Source organism: Balaenoptera acutorostrata, chromosome 1 (assembly GCF_949987535.1).
Source record: "Balaenoptera acutorostrata chromosome 1, mBalAcu1.1, whole genome shotgun sequence".
NCBI classification, from domain to species: domain Eukaryota; kingdom Metazoa; phylum Chordata; class Mammalia; order Artiodactyla; family Balaenopteridae; genus Balaenoptera; species Balaenoptera acutorostrata.
This window is the reverse complement of record NC_080064.1, coordinates 89,658,997-89,675,063: the sequence shown is the minus strand read 5'-3', so window position 1 is coordinate 89,675,063 and position 16,067 is coordinate 89,658,997. Positions and strand designations below refer to the sequence as shown.

Sequence of the window (16,067 nt, the reverse complement as noted above, 5' to 3'; positions counted from 1 at the left end):
AGCAATCAAAAGTGTCTCCCGACTTTGCCCCATGTGCCCTAGAGAGCAAAATCGTCCCTGGTTAAAAACCCCTGGTCTAGGAGATGCTATGTAACCATATCAAAATAACTAAAAGGATGTGCTCTCTACTCATGAGGAACTAAATAAGTTAACATATGTGCAGAAAATATCATCTGGGGATCTTTGAATTTGCAGATGATTAGGAGAAAAAGAAGGATTTTTGTTTTGCTGACATTTACTGTGTTTATCGAAGTCACATTTAATCTACTGTAGTCATAGATGGGAGAAGGGCAGAAAGGGGATAGACTAATAACTGTCAGATCCTTTTTGGAATGAGGCAGGGTGCCAGGAAATATATATATCAATAGATATAATTTTAAATTAAGTAATTTTAATTCTTGGTTCTTTCTAAGTAAGATGTAGGTTATCCAGATGTATTCTTTTTCATATCCCCCCATTCAAAACTCAAAGCTGTGATTTAGGTGATAGATTCTTCTCTGGACAAAGAACAGAAGAAAGCTATAAACTGAAATCCAGATAGCTATGAAGTCATCATCACTCTCCAAACTGTTCTAAGGCTGTTACCAGTGGGCCTACCATAAAGTTCCAGACTTCAGCTATTCTCAAAGTACAGAGATGCCACTTGTACTACAGTCTATAAAGTTTTTGTTCTTCTTGCTTTTCTATGTAGACTACAAATGTAACATAATTTTATTGGGCTATATCATTTAATAAATACTACATGAAATATTTACATTGTCTTTCCAAAGATATAAATTATATCTCTCAAAACATTTTTGATACAAGTAAAATAGGGGATTAGAAGCTATCTGAAAGAGGAAATTTCTATGACAGATATGGAGGGTAACTCCCACTTAAAAGTATAGATAAAAGTGAAAGAGTCGTTCACGATTATCTTTAACAATGTATATTTATAGTAGGCTATAGAGATGAATCTTCATTACTTTTTCTCCACTAAAACTGCCAGGTAGCTATCAGTGTCTGTTTTAGAGACTAGAGACACTGCTATGTAGGTTTTACAGTATGTTATTCCTACTCAGCTGAAGAAAATGAACATAAAGATGTTAATCAGGGTATACTTTAATGTAGTTGTCAGAGGATTCTTAACTCTGAGTGCTTATAACCAGCCATTTTTATGCAGAACTGAAAATATGTTTTATGAGACCTGCTTTTGAGTCAGTATTAGAAGGATTATCAAGGCCTTTGAACCAAGATTATTAATTCATAATGGTTTCTCTTTGCTTTACCACATTAACAGTATATGTTGTTTCAGTAAAAGGGTATATACAGTGAAAACATTTGTACTCTCAAACCTTAAATTACCATCCTTGAAAAGTAATCATGGTAAAGCTGAAGTTACTTCAAAAATAATTCATTTCATTCGTATCTTAGAGTGAGGCTATGATAAAAGGAGAAACACAAAATTTCTTTTCTTAACAGAACAGGCTGCAGAGAAAGTCCAGGAGAGAATATCCTTGAAAGCTCTCCAAAAAGATTACTGCAAGGGAACATTTCTTTTCAAATCTGGACTTTTGAAAAGTGAGAGTCGCTGAATGACAATGACCATTCCCTTGTCCTTATGAATAAGTTCTTCCTTTGCTTGCACAGGCCTCAGCACATTATCACATCATGGGGTGTGTTCCCCTATAAGCCTTGGAATTCTCCAGTCCCCACTTCTGTGAACTTTAAAGAGAGATGTTAAAGGCATGGTCTATATGGCGTCTCTATGTCCTTGCTGAACTGTATAGAGAAAAACTGTTGCTGCAGTTACAAAACACACCTCACAACATGAAACAAGATCAGGGGAATGTGACTGTCACTTTAACTCCACCACTGCCAAGTTTCCTCGATGAAAAACAGAAGACTGATCGGACATCATTTGAATAGCAAAGTGAGATTTCATTTGGAACCTAATCTGTTAGACAGGAAGATTTAGACTACAGTCTTAGGATTGTCTGTAGAATGGTGGCCTAGCTGCAGATGCCCAACTGAAACCACAAGGTGCAAAATCAAGAGCTTAGATACAGACACAGGGCACTTTTTCATGAAGGAAACCAAAATAAACTGTACAGAAGCAGTGTTATACAAGGAAGAACAGTGACAGTGGCTTGTACAGTTAGCGCACCATAGGTGTGAGTTAGCAGTGAGAAGTCTTTTCCAACTTGATATTATTTATCTGTAATAAGGAATGGATAAGAGTATCTGTTTATTGTATAGCCCGAGAGGAAAAATTGTATTAAAAGTAGTAAGAGTGGATAGACCATGGCTCAATTAAAGTCATCAAGAATAATAATATCTCATTCTTTCTGGTTCTGAGAGATCTATATTTTTTTCTTAAAGATATTTTTTATATGTCTAGAAACTCCTGGTTGATTTTACACTGGTGTTCACTGGTTTTCATTACACTGGTTTTCAGTCTTTTTATAAGTAAATTTCTGTAAGCTTGCTTTTTCCTCATTTCAGGCTTTTGTACTTGAATAGAGTAGTAGAATAGATCTAGGAAAAGTGCTGAGATGTATTTGAAGGCTCAGCTGCCAGAAGAGAAAATGAGGACATTCCTCAAAACCTTTTGGAGGCTTGTGGAGGAGTAAGTAAAGTAAGTAAATCAAAAGCAGAAATAGCAAAAGAATCAAAAAACAGCAGCAATTGAAAGCCAACAGTGCTCCCAAACGAGGCAGTAGAGGTGATAATGAAACTGTATTAGAAGCCAAGAAATCAGAGTTCTGGGTATCTGTAAAACAGTATGAGATTTAACCTTTCCTTACATTTGTAACTGAGTTTTGATCAGATAAAAAATTTTGACCAATAAACCTCCAGGCCACATTCCTTGGTTTTTGTTCACCTACTCTTCTGTAGCCATCTCAGGCAGATCCTGTAGGTATAGTGAGGAATAGGAGAGTCCAGAGCTGATTACAATACCTGGTGATCCTCATGTTCTGTGACAGAGGGTGCTTTGGAAGCTCAAGAGCCCTACCTCAGCACAAACCGGATTTGAATCTGGCAGTACACTCCCCAGCCCATGATGATGAACAGCCTGGGCTCTGGCAGCAGTTTTTTCCTGGATAAAAATACTAGATCCATTACTTCAGTTGTTTAGTAACCTTGAGAAAGTTATTTAACCTCTGTAAGCATCCAAATACTATTAAATGGGAATAATAATAATAGTAAAATATAAACAAGATTCTGTTACTCCCCTGATCAAAACCCTCCAATGGCTTCCCATCACACTTAGAATAAAATCCATACTCCTTACTCAGGCCAAAAAGATCCCCCGTAATCTGGCCCTTGCTTATCATGTCATTCTGATTTGTTCTCTTCATTACCACCATGCTGAATTAGCTTTGAGTTTATTTACTTTGTTATCTGTTTGGCCCTACTATTTCCTCTGCTACTAACAGCAGAGACCTTGTCTATCTTATTCATTGCTATATTCACAGAATCTAAAACAGTGCGTGGTACAGTAAGTGCTCAGTGATTATTTGTTTAATTTACTGAGTAAATAAGCACATACTGTGACATGCAAAGCACATAGTACAGGGCCTAGAATGTAATAAACCCACTATAATTGTTTGCTGCTGCTGCTATTACTATTATTTATTTCATATATTAGGGTTCTGCATATGATTTCACTCGGAAAATAGTTTGCTACCAAAATGTAAGTTTAAAGTTAGTGTACTGAAATATACATATATCAGGACATCAAGTTGTGCACCTTACATATATACAACTTTTATGTGTCAACGATATCTCAATAAAGCTGCTTAAAGAATTAGTATACTACTAAGAGAAATATAATCCTATCTGAAAAAAATAATCTCAGTTCCAAATGTTTAGTAGTGAAATGAGGGCAAATTTTAAAATGCACTGCTTAATTCTTCCTGTTCGGGGTGTAGATGACCGTTTGTCTGCAGCTGCAAAGCGAGAAGGCCCAGAAGGAAAGGTTTATTCACTGTAGTTTTTATCTTAGGCCAAATCACCTTATCAAAGAGGCAGGGTGAACTGAACTTGACTCTGCTAAAAGATGATTAACCTCTCTCCTCAAAAGAGCAAAAACAAAAACATGGTAACTAGTAAGAATGCTAAGATTCTGCATTTTATTTCCATTTCTACTCCAGGTGTTGCCACATCTGCAAACTCCCTGGAAGAGTGATGGGGATTCGAGTACTTCGTTTCTCTTTGGTGGTAATCCTTGTGTTACTGCTGGTAGCTGGGGCTTTGACCACTTTACTTCCTAATATCAAAGAAGACAAGATGCTTACTTTGCGTAGGGAAATAAAATCCCAGGGCAAGTCCACCCAGGATTCCTTTACTCTCATAATGCAGACGTACAACAGAACAGATCTCTTATTGAGACTTTTAAATCATTATCAGGCAGTACCATATCTGCACAAAGTGATTGTGGTGTGGAACAACATTGGGGAGAAGGGACCAGATGAGTTATGGAACTCCCTAGGGCCTCACCCTGTCCCTGTGATCTTCAAAGTACAGACAACAAACAGGATGAGAAATCGACTCCAGGTCTTTCCTGAACTGGAAACCAATGGTGAGTTGCAGCTGGGTTCTTAGTCTGGCAGGGCTGCGGCTAACCAGAGCTGGGGGTGGGTGCGCGGCTTTTGGGCCTTCTACTTGTCTTAATTGTCTGGAGAAAATAGGGAAATTTAATCATAAGAAAGCATTTTGAAAAACTTAAGGGGCAGTTTCCAAGATGTCAAGAAGCAGTCTCCTGGGGAAGAAATCGCATATATCTTGCAACAATGACAAAGAGGTTAACATTGTGAAAGAAGATATGCTATGATTACATATTACTGCATCACAGAAGTTAGTAAAATGCCATTTAACTTATGCTTAATGTATTTTTTGCCGCCTCCTTTTCCTCCCACTCACAGCAGTTACATGAGATTGTAATTTGGTTAAAAGAACCTTGGTTTTATTTATTTATAGGTTCATTAGTTTCTAGGATAATGGATGATAAATACATGATAATTTCCCCCTCAGGAAATTATAAAAATCAATTACATTTCAAGTAAAAACTTTTTCTGCTAGACAGATCTCTCCAAGAATACATTTTTTATTTACTGAATTTCATTCAGAAAATACTTCATTTGAATGACTTATAAAAACACCACTGTGTCTTATAACTTCTGTCTTCATTTCCAAACTGTTTGATTTAAACTTTTTTCCTTTCATTTCAGCGGTGTTAATGGTAGATGATGACATGCTAATTAGCACCCAAGACCTTGTTTTTGCTTTCTCCGTGTGGCAGGTAATGTTGCTACATCCTTTATGAAATCATCAGTATAAAGTCTGATCTAGTGTTTAACCAGAGCAGCATGGTTTAATGTGAGAGTCACCCAAACCAGCGTAGACAGTTTTTATCTAAACGGTAGATGAATTTGTCATAATCAGATTTCCTGAGCTCAGTTAAGCTAATCTGAAAGTTACAATATCTTTTATCTATATTTGATTTATATTTGGTATATTGGAAATAAGAGCTAGAACTGACTTCCAAAGAACAATGAGGAAATGATCTGGTATATGATAGAGCAAAGACTAAAATCCAGAGGCACTTTCGCCTGTATCTCAAATGAGAAATGTATTTCTGTATTAATATCGCACAGAACTTCCTTTGAAAGAAACAATTTATTACATCCATAAAATTTAATTCTGATTCTGAGACCGTTGCTTAAAAATTAATTGTACTACTAATAATTCTGCATGCGCCATTGTGGTGGCAGTTTCCCCCCACCCCCCCACCCCCCACCTCCGCTTAAATCCCAAGCTGAGATAAACAGGCATAAATTGCCTGGTATTCTATAAAAAGTCCTTTTTCCTACTGAATATGTGTTAATAGTAGACAGCTTTTACAAGTTGCACTACAAGTACCTGAAACCAGAACTGCATACAAATACTCTGCCCTGTCCAGTAATTAAACACTGTGCTACCCAATAAATGGTCTAATTTGCACTATAGTAACTCTCCTTAATTAGTGACTTGGGATGTAACAACATTAGGTATTAATGGTAAGTGGTCACAGTACTCTGCAGATATCATCATTCTCAAAACTTCAGTTTTCAGCTTCATGCCTAGTGTACTGATCAACAGATTTTTTCCATATCAGCAGTTTTTCCAGCCCTGTAAATAAAAGCTTCCTAGGCAAAAAGTTCTAATGTAATACTCCGGCTGTGAGATTTCTATTTCAGGTAAAAAATCAATTTACTGAAAATATCAGGGTGGGGGGAAATATGAGAACGGCGGTTAATTAGAACAATCCAAGTAAACCATAATTAAAGATGGATAAATATGACTTTAGGTTTTATTCATAAAACCATCAAGAACAGTTTCAATCCACTGCGCAAGATAATCTGACTCCTAAAGTTCTGTCCCGTCAGTGCCCTGCATAGTGTAGTGATCTGGGGCCTAGAGAGAAGCAAGATTAGAGCAGACAGGTATCTGTGCCTTTGCGCTCACCCATCACCTCCACTTGCCGTGCTTTTCCTTTTCCACCTCCAGTCACCCGTGAGATCTCTTTCATCGCGTAGATTGTGTAAGTGGTACATCTTCTCTGAAGCCTCCCAGCCTTTACCCCCAACCCTTGACATTCCCCTCTGCTTCCCGGCAGCGCAGTTGTCACCCTGTCCTCGGTGCCCCCCTGGGAATTGCGCAGCTGCATTTACAGCTTTCTCACAGGGTGGTAATTCCTGGTTCACGTATCTGTATCACACCCTCTCTAGACTATGCGTTCTTTGAAACGGGATTTAACCCAGCCTGACTTGTGTGCGCGTGTCCCTAGTTTAGTGTCTGTTCCGTAAATGAATGAAACTCAAGTTATTTGTGAGATTGAACTAAACCTTTTAATTCTATAAGTTCATGCTTCTTTTCCACGATTCACTGCTTTTCTTTGCTGATTTTTGTTTCATTTTTAGTCACTCTCATCCTACTATTATTGTTTTAATACTATCCTTCAAAGATCCTGACACATCTCATCATATATCTATATATATGTCTATATCTATCTATCTATCCATCTATCTATCTATCTATATATCTTTGAGCAACATGGGTTTGAACTGTACAGGTCCATTTATACTCGGATTTTTTCAATAAATACAAACCACAGTACTACACGATCAGTGGTTGGCTGAATCTGGAGATGCAGATCCGTGGATACGGAGGTCTGACTGTAAAGTTATAGACGAGTTTTCTACTACGCTCGGGGGGTCAGTGCCCCTAACGCCTGCATTGTTTAAGGCTCAACTGTATATGTGTGTGTTGTGTATATATGTCTGTATATATATACATTTTTTCTTATGTTTTTAAAAAAGAGACACCCAAGCTGAAAAGGGATAAAAATATAACATCGTTTAAAATCAATGGTGACTTTCAAAAACATTGAAATCAACATGGAAAAACAGTAAAATGATACATATAAATCCATAATTTTATATACTCCTAAGAGATTAAAACAATTTTTCAAAATAATCACATTATGTCTTCTTATCTCCTATAATAAATATCATTCATACAGTCAACTTCTCTTATAGCAAACTCTGAAAAAACAGACTCTTTGGTAACTCGAATTTACTAATATTGGATAATGTGTAAATTAGGAGAATATTTGTGAGGTTAGAAATTTTGTTAGAGATTTGGGTTATGATGAATTGACCTTTAAACTTACCAGGACGTAGACTTATGAATTTGTCTGGAGTTAAAGGAAATTGAGATGTAGAAGCCAGGAATAAAATAACATTGACAAATCAGTTTAATTCTTTCTGTAGTAAATCATTGCCTTTTCACCATGTCAGCTTTAAAGAAATGCCACACTTAATTGTTCTTTTTCCATCTTTTCAGCAATTTCCTGATCAAATTGTAGGATTTGTTCCAAGAAAGCATGTGTCTACTTCCTCTGGTGTCTACAGTTACGGAGGTTTTGAACTGCAGACACCGGGGTTTGGAAATGGTGACCATTACTCTCTGGTGCTGATTGGAGCCTCATTCTTCCATAGCAAATACCTTGAACTCTTTCAGAGGCAACCTGCAGCTGTCCATGCTTTGTTAGATGAAACGCAAAACTGTGATGACATTGCCATGAATTTTATCATTGCCAAGCACACTGGGAAGACTTCGGGGGTATTTGTGAAACCTGTAAACATAGACAATTTAGAAAAAGAAACCAATGGTGGCTATTCTGGAATGTGGCATCGAGCTGAGCACTTTCTGCAGAGGTCTTATTGTATAAATAAGCTTGTTAACATCTATGACAGCATGCCCTTAAAATACTCCAACATTATGATTTCTCAGTTTGGTTTTCCATATGCCAACCACAAAAGTAAAATGTGAAAGTAAAACAAACAAAAACAAACCTCAAAACTGTTCGGTATTTGAGTAGCTTCTTCATGCTATGGTCGGTTTATTTATTTATTTATTTTTAAGCACATCATGAACTTTTTTCTACTCCAGAAGTCTCTACAAGGGGGAAAAAGTGCTTAGGGCTTCTAGCATATAAAATTTACAGGCACTTCAAAACCCAAGAAGCTGATATTACCCAGATAGGTCTTCTTGTGAGAAGTTTTCATCCACAGATATAATTCCTTGGTCAACAATTTTATTGTTTACATTCTGAGACTGTTCTACAATTTTTAAAATTTTTTTTAAATTGAAGTCTAGTTGATTTACAGTGTTTTGATAATGTTCTACGGTTTTTTTTTTTGACTCCTGGCACTTGCCTTAAGGACCTTTAGCAAACTGTTTGCAGGATCAGAAACTCAAGACAAGTATTTCTCAGCTTTTTCATTAAAGGATGATTATTTTCATTTGAAGCCTGAAATGCCTCTTCAACAAAAGCCTGTGGTATAGGGAAAAGCCATGTGAGGAGAGAATAGTCTCAATCCCATATAAAAACAAGTGGGAAATTTGTGACTATCAGTACTTCCCTTGTGGTCCTTCCAACCAGCCCTTTCCAGGACTAACTTATCCCAGCATGGTTTCGGTGCAACCATCAGTGCTTTTATTTCTGTGGATATCTGTTGTGACTGGGAGGGTTAATTTTAGTAGATAAAGGATGTCTAGTTGTTCACTTGATTTTTGTGAACATTTACTGCATGGATCACAAAAACGTGCAACCTCTGTTTCTTATATGCAACTTACATGCAGTGAGGCGTAAATGTGTTACTAGATTCAGGTCGCGCACTTTGTCACTGAATCTGACTTTGAGATTGCACATTAATTTTTAGATTTTACATAAAGTATGTATTGTTTAAGAAACATGTATAAAATAACTCTTTTGAAAGAGTGATTAAGTAGGAACTGGCAGAAATTACAACCCTTACTATCAAATGATCTTTATTGTTATAAAAGCATAGGTTATCTCCTGGATACTAAAACGTGTGTATTACGCACTAAGTCAATCTCTTGCATTCAGAACTTCTTCCCTCCACCCCGCAAAAGATCCAGAGATCATTTCAATTACATAGATACAGGAAAAAATAAGAGACCTGAGTCATAGTAGAGGAATTCCACAGGGAGTCTGCATCAGTTGATTGTTAAGTTGCCCACTTTCTGTTATGTGAATTGGTATCTGTTCCACACGGTGTCTGTGTTTGGTCCTTGTTCACTATTGGTGGAAAGGAATACTCAGGCCTCTTTCTGCCACCTTCTCCTCTTCCTATGCCCCCTCCTGCTCCCATTATGCCGTTATATTCTCAAAATTGCAAAGCTATGAAAATAATCATGGTTAATGTTCCAACGATGAGGTCTCTGTGCAATTAGCTCAGTGTATATTGTTCCTTTACATGGGCATGTGTATGTATCTTAATGCCATCAGAGAAAACCAACAGAACTCACAGCCTCACTAAAAATTTATAGTGTTAATTATCTGCTTTGTCCAACCTTGGTAGTGACTTTTTGCCTCTTCAGATTGGCAGATAAATAAAATAAACTTTTACCATCCAGATGTTCTATGTTAATTAAGCAGACTCATGCTTTCGTGGTCGGTATTTACACAGATTTTCAAATATTCTCATATTTTGTTCAGAGTAAGATTAGAGGTATTAGCTACATTGCCCATGGGAAAATTTTCCAGTGGTAAAATATTCTCAGGTTTTATTTCTCATGTTGTATTCTTAAACTTATCTTCAGCATCACTTAAGTTGCTCATATCATATTTTTCAGACCTTGTAGAGCAAATATGAAAGCAAAGTGAAGTTCAGTCTGTGTTACAAAAACTCTTGCATTGATTGAGGCTAGACGTATACTAAAACTCTTTTTCCCTGCACCCTCTTATTCTTGCTCCAAATGATCTGGAGAAGAGAGGACGCTCAGGCTTAGAGCTACATCAGAAAAGCAATATAGCTCAGGGGTTAAATGTGCCAGTGGAGTCCTTGGGCTCAGATCCTTCCTGCATCTCATATTTATTTCACCTCTTGGAGCTTCAACTTCCTCGTCTGCAAAAATGAGAATAATATCTACGTAGGGGTTTGTTTTAAGGAATAAAGGAGATAGCTTGTATAAGTATGAACACAGTGCCTTGCCCATTTTAAATGGTCAATAAAGGAAAGATGTTGGGGTGTGTCATTGACAATAAAGGCAGTTAATTCTACTCAACTCACCACTCAAGCATCAGAAAGGCCCTCGGACACACCAGGTGCGATATTTGGGAAATTGTTTCTACGTAACAAATGTTACTACATAACAGTGTTTCTGCATAATTATGGCAATTTTCATCTCATTTGCTTTATTTCAAATGCCCTTTTTCTTGTTAAAACAGTACATATTCATTCTAGCAATTTTGGCATATTCAGACCAGTACAAAGAAGAATTGAAAAGCCCCCAACCACATTAACAATGGCTAAACATTTTTGTGTCTATTCCTCCTGACTTTTCTAGGCATATATTTTAAAAGCATGATTTGTTTGGTATTTCATTGGATGGGTAAACCATAGTTTATATAATCAATCATATTGCTATTCTGTTTGATAATTTCTTATTATTGTAACAACATTTGGGTAAGTGTCCTTGCCTTGAACAGATCTCCTTGAGCCTACCTATAATGATTTCTTTAAAATCAAGTCCAGGAAGTCCAATGCCTGGATCTATCTAGTCTTCATATTTTTAGGGTTTTTAATACATATTGCTATATATCCCCAAGAAGCATTGCCATAGCTATAGTATTACCACATCTGAGAGCACCTGTTTCTCATCAGACTTCTCAACATCGCATATTATTTTAAATTTTCTTTATTTCTTTTTCCATGCACAAAATACTCAAATGCTGCAGAATTTGGAAGGACTCTGGCTGTGTTCAGAACTCCATGCTGAGAAGGCTGAAAAAACAGGCAATCAACTGTCAAATGAAAGATTCCAGGACAGTGTAGGCTTCAGGAGTCTTTTGAAGTGCTTCCAGAAATTCTTTGCTCCCAGGCTTGAGTATAGGCAATGAATTGTTGGCTCTTTGCTGGTCCCAGGAAAAAAAAACTTGGAAGCAACAAAAATTACTCACAGTGGTTCCTCTGAAAAAGACCTAGGGCTTTGACCACAAAGTCAGGAGTGGATTAGTGAATGTGTGTGTGTGTGTGTGTGTGTGTGCACGTGCGTGCCTACGTGCACACCTACGTGCACACCTACGTGCACGTGTGGTGGCAGTGGGGAGGGTAGGAGGTAGAGGGAGTGGGAAGGAAGGGGATGGAGTGGAGGAAAATGCTGTGATGGAAGAGGAAGACAGAGGTGCTAAATCTCATTGGTAGCTACGAGGACATAAATGATGAGATCTGATCATCCTCTACCCCATGCTATTTCATAAGCCAGTTTTTATTTTTCTGCTAGGTTCCTCCAACTTTCTCTCTCTCTCCCCTTCCACCTCCTCTCCATTCATGAAGGCCCTCTCGATATAAAACTCAAATATTTTCAAAAGTATACTTACTGTGGATGAAACGCAAAGAGCATTTGATTCATTGGAAACATGCACTGAGTCCTGGCTCCACTAAATTTCCTCATCTGCTGAGTGGGGTTGAAAATACCTGCCCTAAAATTTCACTGGTTGTTTTTGGTTTCAAACGGCACAACGTGTAGGAAGAACTTTACAGTATCAGGAAAGTGAAAGAATTTTTAAAAAACCATTATAAATAAAGAGCAGCTCAGCTGAGAGTGAAAAAAACTTGGTTGTGAATTAGTAGCTGTGTCAAAATTATACCTTAGTGCATAAAAAGAAGTGAGAATAAATATGCAAGTACTGAAAACAATTTAAGGAGCCCACTTTATTAGCTCTGGCTCAGAATGAAATATTTAAATGAAGTATTTAAACTAGAGATGACTCAAGGCTCTTTCTCTTTTCATATGTCAATATTGTTTTTATTTTAAAAGAAAAAGAACAAAATTTTTGGTCAGAATACTTAAGTAGATTAAAAAATAAATAAATCTGAAGGAAGCAGCTTTAATTTACAGCAGTGGTTCTTCATTTGGGCTGATTTTCCTCCCAGGGGTCATTAGCAACGTCTGAAGACACATTTTTGGTTGTTACAAATGGGAGCAGTCTACTGGCCTATAGGGAGGAAGCTGCAGCACCGCCGCCCCCAATTAACTGTCCCAAAATGTCAGTAGTGCTGAAGCTGAGAAAAAACGTGCATGACATATTATAGAATATTTGGTAATTTATCTATATAACTAATACTTTATGACACTGCCAGTTGCATTCCTAAAGTTTTATCTTATATAACAGTGCCTATTGGAACAAAATTAAGGGGGGGGGAACATGTCTATATTACTATTAAGACATCTGGTGCATAATTCTGTGACCCAAAATCTGATCAAGGAAACAGAAATTTCCCTGGTTAAGGTTTATTTCTGACTTTTTTTTTTTTTTTTCTGATCCACTTGCCTTTTCCTATTTTCCCATCTGAAGAAATAGACAATGGAGCTTCAGTTTCTGGGAAGGACCTATGAATAAACATATATTTCTGAAGAACTACAGAGCAATATTACATAATATAGTGTGTATTTTCATAACACACCTCTAGTTAGAGAAAGTCAGGATGGTTAAGTTAAAGTAACCTAAGTACAAATTTTCAATAATCATATTTATGTACGGTCAAGTATTTTTGGTTTAAACAATAAACAGCTAGTGAAGACAATTTATATAGGAAAGAATCCTGGAATGAGAGAATTAAGAGACATGTTTCTTGTATCAGCTAGGTAATGAGTTATGTAAGTTTATCTAGGTCTCAGTTTCTACATCTACAAAGGAGAGGGGTAAACTAAATGATTAGTAACTTTCTTTCTACTTGTAAAATTCTGTGACCCTAAATCAGTGTTGAATTGGTAGGTTTTAAAGGAGCCATGTTATACTTCCTGACAAGAAAAAAATATCCCCTAGAGTTTAGCTCTGCTGGAGCTTACAACCTTCGCTACACCCTAAGCCTATCTTTCCAGGAATCCTTTCTCAAAGTGAAAACTAACTTAATAAACATCACTACTGTTGTACTGCTTTAGGACCAAAAGACATAATCATGATGATGGGATAAAAAAGAAGTTGATGATGTCATCCTTCAGTGGTAAACACTGACTAGAAGAGGTTATGATTTAAAAGATGTTTTACAGAAATGGACTCACAGACTTAGAGAATGAACTTACGGTTACCAGGGAGGGAAGGGTGAAGGAAAGGGATAGTTAGGGAGTTTGGGATTGACATGTACACATTGCTAAATTTAAAAAGGATAACCAACAAGGACCTACTGTATAGCACAGGGAACTCTGCTCAGTGTTATGTCGCAGCCTGGATGGGAGGGGAGTCTGGGGGAGAATGGATATATGTATATGTATGGCTGAGTCACTTTGCTGTGCACCTGAAACTATCACAACATTGTTAATCGGCTATTCTCCAACATAAAAAAAAAATTTTTTTTAATTAAAAAATAAAAGATGTTTTACTTCTTAACCAAGCGTCTGTTGCCACTGGCCTTTAGGAAGATCCCAAAAATAGTTGCAACAGGCTAACAAACCACTTGAATCAAATTGAACTATGAATCAGAAATCATTAGGTAAAGCCGCTAATTTGTTAAACCCAGAATGCAAATACAAGTTTTAAAGACGGAGTTAAACTATTTGATTCATTGAAATTTATAAAACACAATTTTAATGGAATTTTCTGTTTTACCAGCAGATGTCAGTGCAACCTAATTAACTGAGTAAAACTTTTTTTTTTTTTAGCAGATTAAATACCTGCCAGTAAACTGAGTGAAAAGAGTCTTAAAATAGCAGTTAAAAAATCTACTGTCAATGTGTTTGATTAAGAATATCTTAAGTGGAACTATAGAAAAAAATCAATCCTTCAGAAGTTATTAAGTTAAAACGGGCCCTTGCCTAGGTAAATCATATTACATAAGTTATAACACATTGTTATTATCGTCATAATTTATGTGACAATAGCATTTCTCAGTGACATATAAAAGACATGACCTTAAGTACAAAATGCTAATCTGGGGTAAAGTGTAAGAATAACACTATTTTTAAAAACTCACACATCACAGACACTAGAGCCAAAGGAAACTCATTTGTCTCTGGGTGACATATTTACAGCCCCTGAAGAAACACATTAATTCCTAATGAATCCCTAAAATATCTAGAGTGTGAGACCATGTCTTCTAGAATGTAGCCTTTGCTTGTAGCAAAAGTTGTTAATCTAATGGCAGTAACAGCAACGTCTATGATGTGGGGAATTTGTAACAGCCTACAACGTGGATACTTGTATCACCCACCTTTGATGATTCAATAACAGATGTTCAGAGAGGTCAGGTAATTTGCCTAATAAAGAAAAGTTACGCAGAAAGTCAAAGTGACAGAACTCAGATGGTTCCAAGGCTATATTCTTTCCTTTATGCAATATTCTGCTCCTCTAAAACTGCTATTTCATGACCCTGTATTAAAGAGGCCTCTTGTTGCATTTTTGTCACACTTGGAGTTCAAGCTATATTTTGTACAAAAGATTTCTACAACAATGGTATGGGACACAACTAGAATTAGGCTAAAATAAGGAAAAATAAAGAGATATGTGTAAAACCACTTTTAAAAAGCAAAAGCCAGTTTTTTAATAAAATTAAATGTGCACTTACCATATAACCTAGCAATTTCATGCCTGGACATTTACCTAAGAAATGTGAAAATATATGTATACCCACACAAAGACATGCATAAAAAATGTTTATCAAAACTTTATTCATAATCATCAAAAACCGAAAACAACTCAAATTTCCATCATCTAGTTAAAGGATAAATATATTGTGGTTTATCCATGCGATAGAATGCTACTCAGCAATAAATGGGAACCAACTACTGATACGTGCAACACCATGGCGGAATATCAAATCATTAAGCCAAATAAAAGAAGACAGACACAAGGCTACATACCATATGATTCCATGTGTATCACATTCTGGAAAAGGCAAAACCATAGAGACAAAACAGATCAGTGGGTGCCAGAGCCTGGGGGTAGGCGGAGGAGATTGACTACAAAAGAGCCTGAAGGAAATTTGGGGGATGATAAAAATATTCTAGATCTTGATTGTGGTGGTGTTAATGTGACTATATACATTTATCAAAACTCATAAAACTACAAACTTAAAATAGGCGACTTTTATTTTATGTAAATTTTACCTCAGTAAACCAGACCTTTAAAAAAATTGAGAGACATTGGACACAAAGTATTAATAATTTCATAAAAATTTATGAATAGTTGAGTCAAATAACAAGAGATAGAGAAGTTAACAGCCTGAACCTTGCCTTGGAATACTTAGCCTGGTCTGGGAATGTAGGAGAAACCAGGGTACTAGTGTTAGCTGGCCAACCCACTTGTGTGTGATCCTGAGTGAGAATTACTTCTCTCCAAATCTCAGTTAAGGTACTGTTAAAGAAATTGCATTAAATATCTAAATTATTTAAACCATCTTGAACTTCTCAAGCCAAAAAAACTAAAACAAAAACAAAAAAAGGACCAGATTCACCATTCCAAAAAATCTCCCTCCTGCTGATTAGATTAAAGGAAATCTAATATATAATTCCTA

The 16,067-nt window shown here is 36.6% G+C and overlaps 1 protein-coding gene across 3 annotated transcripts in view; it reads left to right on the top strand.

Annotated features, from left to right (window-relative positions):
* The window catches only part of EXTL2 (exostosin like glycosyltransferase 2), a 32,111-nt gene that overhangs the window by 9,119 nt on the left and 6,925 nt on the right, over positions 1-16,067 (top strand). Inside the window, exons 4-7 of one of the 3 annotated variants that reach the window (XM_007169521.2) lie at positions 4,137-4,203; positions 4,393-4,564; positions 5,214-5,284; positions 7,870-10,026. In XM_007169521.2, the coding sequence (XP_007169583.1) occupies positions 4,137-4,203; positions 4,393-4,564; positions 5,214-5,284; positions 7,870-8,358 (799 nt within the window). In that variant the 3' untranslated portion in view covers positions 8,359-10,026. Of the gene's footprint in view, positions 1-4,136; positions 4,565-5,213; positions 5,285-7,869; positions 10,027-16,067 lie in introns of those variants that run through there. The other 2 variants (XM_007169519.2, XM_007169522.2) reach the window with 2 other exon arrangements.